Source organism: Schistocerca cancellata, chromosome 4, assembly GCF_023864275.1.
Source record: "Schistocerca cancellata isolate TAMUIC-IGC-003103 chromosome 4, iqSchCanc2.1, whole genome shotgun sequence".
Classification (NCBI taxonomy): domain Eukaryota; kingdom Metazoa; phylum Arthropoda; class Insecta; order Orthoptera; family Acrididae; genus Schistocerca; species Schistocerca cancellata.
In genome coordinates this window covers 581,502,996-581,516,489 of record NC_064629.1, presented here as the reverse complement: position 1 = coordinate 581,516,489, position 13,494 = coordinate 581,502,996, and the positions used below count along the sequence as shown (strand labels likewise).

Genomic DNA, 13,494 nt, shown 5'->3' with positions numbered 1-13,494 from the left:
GTTGGCATAAACTTGTACTACTGTTGTAGGTGTGGGCTTCGTATCTATCTTGGCCACAATAATGCGTTCACTATGCTGTTTGTAGTAGCTTACCCGCATTCCTATTTTCCTATTCATTATTAAACCTACTCCTGCATTACCCCTATTTGACTTTGTGTTTATAACCCTGTAGTCACCTAACCAGAAGTCTTGTTCCTCCTGCCACCGAACTTCACTAATTCCCACTATATCTAACTTTAACCTATCCATTTCCCTTTTTAAATTTTCTAACCTACCTGCCCGATTAAGGGATCTGACATTCCACGCTCCGATCTGTAGAACGCCAGTTTTCTTTCTCCTGATAACGACATCCTCTTGAGTAGTCCCCACCCGGAGATCCGAATGGGGGACTATTTTACCTCCGGAATATTTTACCCAAGAGGACGCCATCATCATTTAATCATACAGTAAAGCTGCATGCCCTCGGGAAAAATTACGGCCGTAGTTTCCCCTTGCTTTCAGCCGTTCGCAGTACGAGCGCAGCAAGGCCGTTTTGGTTATTGTTACAAGGCCAGATCATTCAATCATCCAGACTGTTGCCCTTGCAACTACTGAAAAGGCTGTCTGGCCTCTCAACAGATACCCCTCCGTTGTGGTTGTACCTACGGTACGGCTATCTGTATCGCTGTGGCACGCAAGCCTCCCCACCAACGGCAAGGTCCATGGTTCATGGGGGGATCAGTGCAATAGAAAACCTAAAAAAAATATTATTGGGTTTCACTTCTTTTATTACTCCAAAATTAGACGACTGATCTTGTATTTTTTTATTTTTTGTGCGTAGCATATTCTTTTACTTTTCTGATGATATGGCGAAAAAATATTATAGTAGACAAAGAGCAGAGGGGTAAATAAAGAAGCAGTGACAATAATAATGCACAAGCAGGTGGTACATATCGCTTACTGTATTTAATGTACCAATTTCATAGTTCAGCTGCTTTGTTTTTTCGTCAAACTTCGGCACCAACTACGGCGTCATTGTAACGTAGTTAATTAGAACAGAGACTCGACAATATAAATAAAAGCAATAGAAAAGATAAAAAACATTGTTGGCTGTCACTTCTTACGCCGAATCTGACCTATGATACTACAGCGAAAAGCACAGTACCATAGCTCTTCACATCTTTAGCCAACATTAGTTCCTGGTATCAAATTGTTAAGACTTCTGAAAAAGGCATACACAGTTTCACAGTACTTTTGAAGGTGATCTGTCTGCAGCAGCGAATAGTAACTCTCAAAATAAGCTAAGCTCTATGCGGGCTATAATGCCCCGTCCCCCAAAATCACACGACTTGAGCTGCAGAAGATGTTGCAGACATAATTCTCGTTGTTTGCATCCGAATGCTCACTCCATAGATATTTATGCTCTGTTGTGTACCCATGGAGGTAAGAATAAGCTCCATGGGTGTACCGCATAGAGTATGGTGTATCCTCCCGTAATTTAAACTAAGCTCTACGAATACCAGAGATGTTTAGGTGTGAGAGTATCTAGTTTATCTCTGTGACCATAGATTGCGCCTGCTTCGGTTGTTGCAGTAATCAAAGAGTGTGTTGTGCGGGTTCTGTAATGTTGACGTTTGTATTATTTAGTTATTGTTTGTGGCAAGAGAAAAGAAAATGTGTGTGTTCATGTTAGTTTTTTTAAAATGTACTCTTGAACGAAGCTGAAAGCATCTGAATACAATGTACGAAGTGAGAGTGTGGAAACAAGTGTGAAATAGTAGTCGAGTGCAATGGACGCTGTTTACCCCTATTCAAATTGTGGAATTTTGAAATTGTTTACAAATGAGAGCTGTCGCGTTGTATGCAGTATTATCTAAATGCCACCTTACCGCCGTGAACGTCTTTAACCACAATGAGGTGGCTAGTGAAGATAATAATAGTCATGAAAATATGGACAGGCATGGTAGAGTTCGGTCCCTCGTCGCTAACGTATGCAGGTAAGCGATAAAGAATGATTAATCTTTGTACGTTTGCCGTTTGATTTCAGGCAAATTTACTTTCCAGTGCCACGTCTGATTTGGGCTACCAAGAAAGATCCAAACATAATAGCAATGTCTTCCGTTATTCAAATATTAATCTATGTATTATGTACTTCGTTTAACATTTGACGTTTGTGAAGTGGAATTGTTAATACACTGCCTAGTGTAAAATAAAAACTAGTATAGTATGGCGTTCCAAGCTCCTAAAAGTGCCCAGTATTTTTGTCTTGTGATTAAGACCCGTATAAGTGACACTAACTGTGCTGCATTTAAACAATACGTAAAGTCGAAGGTAGATGTACAGTTCGCTAAGTAAATTCTTGGCCATGTCAATTACAAACCGGTGCATACTATGTTGACGATTATAGTCGGCTGTTTTTCACCTGGCAATATACTAGGTTGTTCATGCTCTTCTTGTATTCCTTAATAGCATACAAGTGCTCTGCAAAAAATATGTCGCGTGCCTTGGAGTAAGAATGGAATCCATGTTCTTCCTTTTCTTCCCAGATGAGCGTAAGAACAGATTCAGTTAAAATTAAATTGTGGTTAAGTAACCGCATCTGTCAGCGCTACCAGTGTTTGTTTACATGGAAACCAATGTAGCATCGTGGTTAGGACCCTGCGTCAAATTTGTAGACATCCATATAACTGGCTGCGTCGGTCATTTCAAATGGTGGAGGAAGTCTTTGACCTGCCACTGACAATAAGACTTTACTTTGTGAGGCATTGTGGTATTCAGACTACTTCAGGTTGACAACAGCTTTACCATGTACCCTTATGCAGTGATCAGATTTGTTCTCCCAGATACGATTGCATAAAGCAGACCTATATATGGTAACTGCAGTGGACTATTGTCACAGTGTTTATGGAGGTGATACAACATTCTTGTACAGTTTTGTAGTATGGCACCTACACTAAAACAAAGTGTGCTTTTCACATTCAGTTGAAAAATTAATCTGAGATGCTTGAGACATAAGTACTAGGCCTGCAATTATGTGTAAACAATCAAATGTAGTAAGCTTTCATTCTTGCCAAATATATGGCACTGAAAAGTAAAACATGTTTACTGTACCAGGCAGTTTGCCATTCTTTTTATTTGAAGTAGGCCTGTATCACTGCTGTGATTTCCTTTCCTGTTCCACTCGCAAATAGAGCCAGAGAGAAATGACTGTGTATATGCCTCCATAGTTCTCTAAATTTTCCCGATATTTGTTTCTTGAAAAGAATGTCACCTTCCATCCAGGGACTCCCATTTGAGTTTCCAAAGCATCACATTAATATTTTCATGATGTTCGAGCCTTGTGCATATTTGATTCTGATGGTGTTTTCAAACTAACAATAAGATTTCTTTGGAAAACTGGGAAATATAAAATAATTGTACAAGATGCAACAATTCTACTGTAATTATACCCAGATGGAATATTCAGTTGCATAAATCTTCAGAAAGTGAAAAGTCATCTTTATTAACCTGGCGAAGGCTTTGTGTAGAGTTATACCAAACTGTTTAATAAATGTGATGAGTGTTTGTTGAATTACAGTCAAACATGTGGCTAGGTCAGTATTTAATTGCAAGTAGAGCTCATTATCACTTTCTGATGGAGTGTCAGCATCAGAAAGAAATTTAACTGTGGGCATTGGGGTAAAAGCTATGTAGTAGACTGTGACTCACAGTTTTTGTAGTTTATCTATTATGTTTGTCTATAATGTGCCAGAAAATACTTGTCAGAGACTTGCCCATTATTTAATATACATTTTCTGAATTTGTGTAGTGCTTTCTGTTTTCATGACGAAAAGAACATAGGGCCTATAAATGTTGCTCAAACATAATTACTAGGTTATGCTACAGGTCAATCTGTTACCACAATCTTTATTTGGCATTCAGATTTCTTGGCTTTGCCAACTCACAATCAACCTTTCAAGCTAACCTAGACCTTTGGCTACGCAGTAGGCCAGTGTGTCATTACAATCAAGATTTCAGAGGGGTTCAATCACACTCTAGCAGAATGTTGGTATTTGTTGGATGTATAAATGATCTAGAACATCTTGTTTATCTGGATCTTCAAGATTGTGTGTCATTGATTATATGTTGGACAGAGGAACAATCTCTTAAAAGAACTGTTATGGAATTCACAACATAATGTAAATTTGACATAGTTATTGTAAATAGGGAAACCACCCCAACATTATTTGGCTACAGCCTCACTGATAAATCACTTTGGTCAGTGACATGAGTCAAGTAAATGGGTGTGAATGTTCACAACTATATAGCCTAAAGTGGAATGAACATTTTGATATCTAAGGGAAATCACAGTGAAAAGTTCATACAAAGTTGTTTTATTAGTGCTGGATTTACTTGGTAGTAATGGGAATTATGGAGATGTTCAGCAAACTCCTGGAAAAAAGCTAACGGGAAAGTGAAATAGATCATTTTATTGGCCACTTTTAATTCAGAATACCTGCCTTCACAAGTTAGAACATATTACCTCTTTTCCACACACACACTCACACTCACACACTCTTACACTTTTTTACCTAAAATCTGTGAATGGCACAGGAAACCAGGATAGTAATGCTAAGCATCCTTGCCATGTAGTACACTGTACAGTGTCATGAAGAATTTATATGTAGGTGATGCTCAAGTAACTTTCTGGGGGGAGGGGAAGGAGAGGTTGCCCCCTTCAAAGAGAATAGTGGAAACTAAGTAACTTTAAATTCTTTCATTCAACAATTTTAATTTCTTGAGGTCTGTTGGCAATGTGGTTTGATGCATAATTGTATTTTTTTTTTTTAATCACATCCATATTGTGTAAGTTTTTATACAAAAGAGCTGTAGCCATTACCTTTAAGCAGGGTAAGGCTATATTGTTATATGTATGGTTTTTTGTACTTTTCATTGTTACATGTACTAGTCATTTATGTGTATCTACACATATTTAAAATTACAAATAATACACTTCACACTCATTACATTTAAATATTCTTCATTGGAGTAAAAGCAGTGGTGCTCTAAATATAATTTTATCAAAGATTGGGTCGACAGAAGTGTCCGATCCCACGCGTCGGCTTTGACCCGTGACGTAAGGGTGTTGTCGTGTGTGACGTCATGACGGCGCGGAGTTTGGTTCGAGTGTGGCTGTCTCCAGTTCTGTTTTATCTTATTTTATTTACTTTTCTGATCTGTTCGTTCTATCTCGTGAGGATTTTTTTTTTAATTTAAAAACGTTTATTACTTATTTTAATTATGTTTCCTCCAATTTCTGTTTTAGTTTATTATATTTATCTTTCTGATCTGTTCGTTCTATCCTGTGAGATTTTTTTTTTTTTAAAAGACAAAGGAACAGCTACTGAAGCATCTTTATCTTCTATGGGTTGCAGGGGTTACGGCCCCTGGGGAGGTGGGTGGGTATTCATGCATGGCTGTCTTCACTTACACGTTGTAGCTACGCAAGGCGTCTAAATTTGTTTATATTTAGTTTGCCCCCCCCCCCCCCCCCCAACTCAAAACACCCCATTTCTCGCGCTTGTCCCGTTAGTGTCATTAGGCTTCTTGTGGAAAGTGTGTGTGTTTGTTTTTGTTTCCGCCATATTTGTGACGTCATGGGTCAAAGCAGACGGGCGGGATCGGACGCTTCCGTATTTCCCAAAGATTATCCAAACATTTTGAGCTGATTATCTGCTTTTATGTTTTCAGGAAGATTGTAGTAAAGTTTAACTCCCATGTGAAAAGTACCTTTTGGCCCAGTGATGTTCTTGTTTTGGTCATATATAAGTTTTTGTTTTGTCTGGTAAAGTTATTGTGAATATCACAGTTGTTTTGCACTTATTGTTCTTATCTGCTCCATATATTTTAAAGAATTTAACAGCTCCTATAATGTAGATACATGTCAAAGGAGGAATACCAGAGATCTTAAATAGTGCTTTACATAAGTCTCTTAGTAGTTTGCATCAAAACACAGTTCTAATGGCCATTATGTGCAATTCGAATGTACTGATTGTTGCTTTAGAGTTTTCAAAAATGTGATCCCATGATTAAGGTGATATGCAGGATATGAACTCTTTACCACTTTCTCAGTGCAGTAAGGTTTTAATCTGCAAAGAAGGTAGCAGCTCATGTTCAATTATCCATTAAAATATTCTATATGCTTATTGTGTTTTACATTGCTTTGTAGCCATAATCCTAAGAATTTCATTTCTGTGCTGTTACAAACTGGTTCATCATTGGTAGAGAAAAATTGGTTGTGAATGTCCTAGTTCAGACCGTTGTAAAATCTAAGTGCAGTGGTATTTTTTACTATTTATTAAAAGCTGATTTTCCTGTGCCCAGTCATTTTTCATACTTCAAATGTAATGGTAGCTATGTAATTTAATACATTATTTCCAGCATAATAAGTTCAAAACAAAGAGCTTAAGGTGCAACTAGCATAGAGAAAAGATCACTCAACAAATTACTAACATCTTTTTCACACTGATAGAATCTTACTGTCCCCAGTTAACATTGAAAACCAGTTTTGCTATTTTTCACGCTCTAATGCTCCATCCTCTGCATCATCTTGATTCCAGTAGCCTATACTGATTGTATATGACATTTAAACTTCATTACTGAGTGATGACTTCTTACAGTATGAGTTGAGTATATTCAGTTTCAATGAAAATTTTCTTGGTACATGGCATGTTGGTAATAATGACATGGTGACTTATCTGGAATTTTTTTAATTGAAATCTTCATAGGATTGTTTTGTAATCTTTAACTGAAGAAGGATGTACCTGCATGGTGGTAGACCCCTGAGCATGCAAGAATCGTACCATTGGCAACTAAGCTGGAAACTTTCTGCGTATGCCAAGGAGTATGTGCTTGTCATGGCTGAAGAATGGGGTCTCCAGATAGCGATTAACCGGCCAGATTGCCATTGCTGTGCCTGGGTGGTGCCCATGGGGAGAGCCCCTGAGTGGAGTGAGTGGCAGTGAGATGGATGATTTGCACATTTTGCAAATGCAGTGGATCAAACTTTCTTCAATTTTTGGCCTCACGGCCCGAAGTGTCTCTTCTGAAAGAAAGGACTATTACAATGTGGAGACATATGACCCCACAATGTTTCATTCCCTGGCTGCATTGTGGGAGAAATATAGAGCTAAGAGAGAAAGGGAGAAATACTCTCCACAATACTTAGTTTGCTTTAGAATTGATGAAGATTCCTTTTTCACCACAAAGCTGTTATCCTTTGTTGAACACCTTGAGGATGGGTTTGGGGAAGTACAGTGATTTTAGAAATAAAAAATGGTTCTCTTCTGATTGAAACGGCATACACCTTTCAGTCGTGGGTACTTCTTACCCGTAACAAGGTGGGTGACCTTCCTGTAACCATCACCCTCCGTCCTCCTGATATCAGCCTCATTATGGTACAAGGTATTATCTTCCACCGTGACTTCCTTTTACAGACTGATGATGAGTTACATGCCAGTTTAGAGCAATGGGGTGTGCATTTCTCATCCGCTGTGTCCAGCGGGGACCAAAGGACACTAAGGCCTTCATCTTGGCCTTTGAAGGCGACTCATTGCCTGAAAAAGTCAAGGTGATGGTGTATCTTTGCAATGTGAAACTCTTATGTTCTCCCTCCCACACGGTGCTTCAGAAAATGTCTGAGATTCAGGCACATGTCTTTGTGTTGTAACACCAGCTCCGTCTGTAGGATTAGGGATTGTGACTGTCAGTTGCACACATTCGCTCTTTGTGTGTCCTCCTCTGCATCAGCTGCGGAGATCACCAGTCCTTCTGGTCACCAGACTGCACTGTCTTCCAAAGAGAAAACAAAATCCAAGAGTACAAGACTCTTCTTCACTGACTCATATATCAGGAGGCCAGGAAGAAATATGATCATTTGTATCCCGTACATATGACAGTGATGTTTGCTACAACTTCAAGGATGTCATCTTTTCAAGCAATGGTACGCTTACCCTTTGTGCCTTCTACATCGCCCTTGGAGCTGCTCAACTACACCCCTTATTGTGGTGGTTAGGGCCCTCCTACTGTTTCCCCCATACCCACTTTGGGAGTGCTGACCCACAGGAGATGTCGATCGCCAACACCCAGCTGGAAACCCAACACCCTCCTCTGGCATGTCACATGAGGAAGGGGTCCCTTGGCGTGTTCCCCTCCCAGGATTCTGCTGATCAGTAACTGGATACCAGCCAGCAGCTAAAAGAGGAGCAAATTGCTGGTTGTAGAGCTTTGCATTCCTTCTCTGTTCCTGAAACTTGGGCAGACAAGCTCTTGTGGATATCAAAATCATCTGAGGAAAAGAGGGACTGGACTCTGTGTGTTCCACGTGAGTACACCTGGCAGAGTTCCTGGTGGCACCTTTGGCACTAGATCCCCCCACATGACTAGATTCAGAACCAATGTGTATGAATGTCGTATATTTGCACTAGGTGGTAGCAGGTGACTCTGGGGCACGACCTGCCTCCTTGGTTCTTGTGCATCCCCCACAGGATACAATCAGTGGTGGCTGCTGTTTAAGAGCACGTAAACACCCTAACTTTCGACACTTTGTGGATTTATTGGTTATTTTTCTTTGAATGCTGTTAAACACAACATAGATGTGGCAATCTGAAAGATATGGCATTTAAATCTACCACGCTGCTGCTCTTCTACACTGTGTGAAACTTGGCATCAGGGTCATGAGCACACCTTCAGTTGTGCACGTTTCAGGAACTTTTGCACTTGCGCAACTCGCTTGGCATAATTACTTATAAGGCAAATACATACGGATTTGATAAACTATGTGCACAGTTCAGGATGTACACAGCTAGCCTTTGCCACTCAACTAAAAATATGTCAGTGCCACCAAGTTGTAGCACACTGCTGTGGACATTTATTCCCACTCGCTCAGCGTAAACGCTGCTACATCATAGCACACTCCTCAGATATGCTAATTTGCTCACTATATACTGTAGTAAAATTAAATTGAATGTCAGTATATGTTAAAGCTGTACTGACAGTAAACCTATTTTATGGGTTTCTGAATGAGTTATAGTATACTAAGTTATGAATTTTATCATACAATAATGCATTTGAGGCATTGAGAACCATAAGGGCCTAAAGCACATGACTGTAGATAGTGAGATTGTAGCATCTATTCATGTTTCTGAAATCTGTTGAACTTATGGTGAGTCAGGTTTATCTGTGCCCACATTTCATATATGAAATTTCACGAAAAGCTGTATCACTGATTTCTCTGGTATTCATGTAAATGTGCGGTCGACGGCGATGTGCTTTAGGCCCTTATAGATCTCAGTGCCTCATTTGTATTCTATTCAAGTGACTATGTTGGTAGACATTACTACTTGAGTTTAATCATTTCCACAAACGGCTCTTTGTGTTTTGAGTTGGTTGTTTACTGTGCGAGAATTGGCTTTCATATTCAGTGTGAACATGAATTATGTTGAATCCATTTTAAATGCTAACAGAAAAGTAAAGCTGTGAGGAGAGGTCGCGAGTCGTGCTGGGGTAACTTTCTTGGTACAACACTTGCCCATGAAAGGCAAAGGTCCCAAGATTGAGCCTCAGTTGGGCACAGAGCTTTAATCTGCTAGGAAGTTTCATATCAGCGCACTCCTCTGCTGAATGAAAATCTCACTCTGGGAACAGAAAAGTAAATTACCAGGAAAAGTTAGCCGCAAATGAACCAGGACCTCCGAGAATAGATGTTTTGATTGAGAGAGTGACTAAATCAAATAAGTGTGACTGTAAGGAAACATTTAACAAGGAAGTGTACAGTTAGCACAAGTTGTTGTGTGGATGCAGTGTAAGAGTATCTGATTTTCACCCCAGAAGTAATTTCATGAACTAATACGTGTGTTTTTTAGGGATCTTATACATATGTCCAAAAAAATGGGAAAGCACGAAAACTCCCACTTACACTAAAATGCAAAATGGAGAGTTGCGAAAGCTTACACATTATTTTGTTATAGCCCTATTATTTTGTTATTGCCCTAAACTGTACTTAATTATGTACAAAACAACAAAATTCCGCAAAAACAGTTCTTTCTTCTGTCAGGTGCAACTTATTATTATTATTATTATTATTATTATTATTACTGGCAGTGGCTGTAGTTGTATAAACTTGTTGATAAGCATAACTGTTATACAGTCACACTCTCACATTTATCTAGAAGTTTGTGAGCACCCAGCATGTATACTCACAAGCTGCCACTGATACCGATAGTGTGATCCTCCAGTGGAACTGTAGTGGGTTCTTCCGCCACCTAGCTGGGCGACAATGTATCTCATGCATTTCCGCGTTGTCCTCCAGATACCTGGTTCCTGGCACTCTGAACCTCTACCCTGCTTGGCTATCTGAGCTATTTTAAGAATCGAGGTGACTGTGACAGTGTTGGCGGAGTTTGCACATAGGTTTTGGACTCGTGTGTACTGTGAACCCATGCCGCTCGATACGAACTCAAAGACTGTGGCTGTTCTTGTGAGGATGTCTCTGGGCCGGCCAGAGTGGCCAAGCGGTTCTAGACTCTACAGTCTGGAACCGCGCGACCGCTACGGTCGCAGGTTCGAATCCTGCCTCGGGCATGGATGTGTGTGATGTCCTTAGGTTAGTTAGGTTTAAGTAGTTCTAAGTTCTAGGGGACTGAGGACCTCAGCAGTTAAGTCCCATAGTGCTCAGAGCCATTTGAACCATTTTGATGTCTCTGGACTTTACCATCTATAATGTGAAGTGTCTCAGATTGCATTGTTTGCACTGATTTCCAGCTCCCCCCACACTTCCTCATTTTAGGTGACTTCAGTGGTTGGGTGGAACGGCGGCCACTGACTGCAGTAAAGCTATTGGAACTTTGCTTGCAGAGCTCGATTTTGTCTCTTGAATACTGATGCCCTCCACACACTTCGGTGTGGCATATGGATCTTATTTGGCAATTGCTCTTTCCATTTTCAGTCTTGGTCTTCTCCTTCCATCCATTGGAGAGTCCATAATGACCTGTGTGACAGTCATCATTTTCCAGTTTTCCTGTCCCTCCCCCAGCATCACTAGCCTGGGCATCCACCCATATGGGCTTTCAACAATGCTGACTGGGTTGCCTTTACTGTTCGATTCTGTTGGAAGCAGACTTAATGATCCCCTCTTCCTTGGGATCTCTCTCCCCCCCCCTTCTCAGAAGATAGTGCCTTGGTGGACTTTAAATGTGGCCATTAGAGATTACTCTCCAACGCCATAAGCGACATCCATCAGTAGAGAACCTGATTGCCTTTAAACGGCTCTGTGCCAGGGTGCGCTACTTAATAAAATACAGGAACAAGAATGCTGGGAATGGTATGTTAGTATCGTTGGATAGTGTACCCCTCCTTCGCAGGTTTGGACAAAGGTTCGACACCTCTATGGGCACCAGTCCTCCACAGGTGTATTCAGTGTTACTGTGGATGGTGTTGTCTACACTGACCCAGATCCTGCCGCTGACCATTTTCCTCTGCATTATGCTTGAGCTTCTTTGTCTGAGAATTATCGGGCTGCATTTCGTGTCCTCAAACAGTGGGTGAAATTGATTCACTTATCTTTTACTACGCATCACCCTGTGCCATATAATGCTCCATTTCGAGAGTGGGGATTTAGTCCTTTGCCCTGGCACAATTTCAGAACCAAACAGCACCCACAGTCAAATGTTTGGACACCTATTGGTAGATTGCTAACATCATGTCATCACCATTTTCAACCGTTTCAAAGCTAGTGTGAGTTCCGATCTAAGTTGTGGGAATCTGTGGTCATCCCGGCACTGAAATTGGCGAAACATCCTCTTCAGATAGACAGCTATTGCCCAATTAGTCTTACTAATATTCTCTGCAAGTTTCTTGGACTTGTGTCTTTTGACCCCGTGTCATGGCAGTTTTTGCCAAAGTCATTCTACTGCTGACAATTTGCTTTGGCTGGAGTATGCTATACTGTCCACTTTTGTCTGGCATCGACTCCTTATTGCTTTCTTCTTTGACTTGCAAAAAAATCATGGCACCACATGGTATCATCACATTCTCATTACCCTAAATGAATGGGGCCTCGGGGTTGTGCTCTTGATTTTTGTCTGGAACTTCTTGTCATGCCTTACTTTCCAGGTTCAAGTTGGTACTTTCCACAGTACCCTCAATACACAGGACAATAGATCCTGCGTGCTCTGTATTGAGTGTCCCCATATTTCTAGTGGCTATCAGTAGTGTAGCTGTAGCTGTGAGGTATACAGTGTCACCCTCCCTGTCTGGTGAAGATTTCTGCATTTATTGTTGCTCCTCCACTGTGGATGTTGCTGTATGTCGACTGCAGGGTGTCGTATGAAAGGTGCAGTCATGGGCTATCACCCATGGCTTCCTGTTTTCAGCAACCAAGATGTGTGTCGTTAACTTTTGTTGCCATTGTACTGTCCATCAACAATGAGAACTCTACCTGAGAGACCAATTGCTCAGTGTGGTGGAGTCTTATCACATTTCGAGACTGGTCTTCAAAGCGAACCTGCTAGTCACACCTTAATATTCTTCGCTGCCTCTGTAACACCAAGTAGGGTGCAGACCATTGTACACTTTTGCACTTCACAGAGCTCTGGTCCTGTACCGTCGTGATTGTAGGAGTCAGATATATGGCTCAGTATCACCTTCAGCATTGTGGATCCAATAGTACATTGTTGGATGAGACTTGCGACAGGTGCTTTTTGGACCAGCCCTGTGAACAGACTACTTGTGGATGTTGTGGTCCCCCCACTAAAGATCAGGTGCCAACTGCTGCTGCTGAACTGTTCAATACACATTTGCTGCTCCCCTGAGCATCCGAACTACTGTGTCCTTTTTCCTCTGACAACAGAGGCCCATGACTGGAGTCATGATCGCCCTAAACTCCAACTTGCCCCATGTCCACTTATTGTGAGGGAGCAATCGCCTATACCCACACAGTGTGTACCCCATCCTCGGATTTGTCTTGGCTTGTCCTGTGGACCAAAAGACTGTTGATGTCATGCTTTTTGCCGCCTGTTCCTAGCAGTCCGTGATGCATTTCTGGGTTCGGAAGTGGTATACACTGACTGCTCTGTGGTTAGTCGATGAACCAGTTTTGCCTACACACATGCAAGGTGCAATGAACAAAGCTCCCTGCCTAATGGATGTAGTGTATCACCGCAGAATTGGTGGCAGTTGCTCGAGACCAGTCACATTTATTCTTGCACTGGCAAAATTTTCTTTCTCGACAATCACTCCCTGAGTAGTCTTCACACTATTGACCAATGCTATCTTTGACATCCAGTTATCATAACTATCCAAAATCTCCTCCTTGACCTCCATGAAGCTGGGCAGTCGGTTATCTTTGTCTGAACTCCACGTCATGTTGGGATCCCTGGGCTTGAACATGTTGACCAGGTGGCCACCAGGATGCAGATTTTGGAGATATGGGTACCAGAACCAGACCTTCGCTCAACTATATGTCGTCAACTGTTGGAG

At 41.2% G+C, this 13,494-nt stretch overlaps 1 protein-coding gene across 1 annotated transcript in view; it reads left to right on the top strand.

Annotated features, from left to right (window-relative positions):
- Window positions 1-1,575: 1,575 nt before the first annotated feature.
- The window catches only part of LOC126184593 (neogenin), a 250,931-nt gene continuing 239,012 nt past the window's right edge, over window positions 1,576-13,494 (top strand). The window contains exon 1 of the mRNA XM_049927035.1: window positions 1,576-1,976. Coding sequence (XP_049782992.1) covers window positions 1,892-1,976 — 85 coding nt within the window. The 5' untranslated portion in view covers window positions 1,576-1,891. The remainder of the gene's footprint in view (window positions 1,977-13,494) is intronic.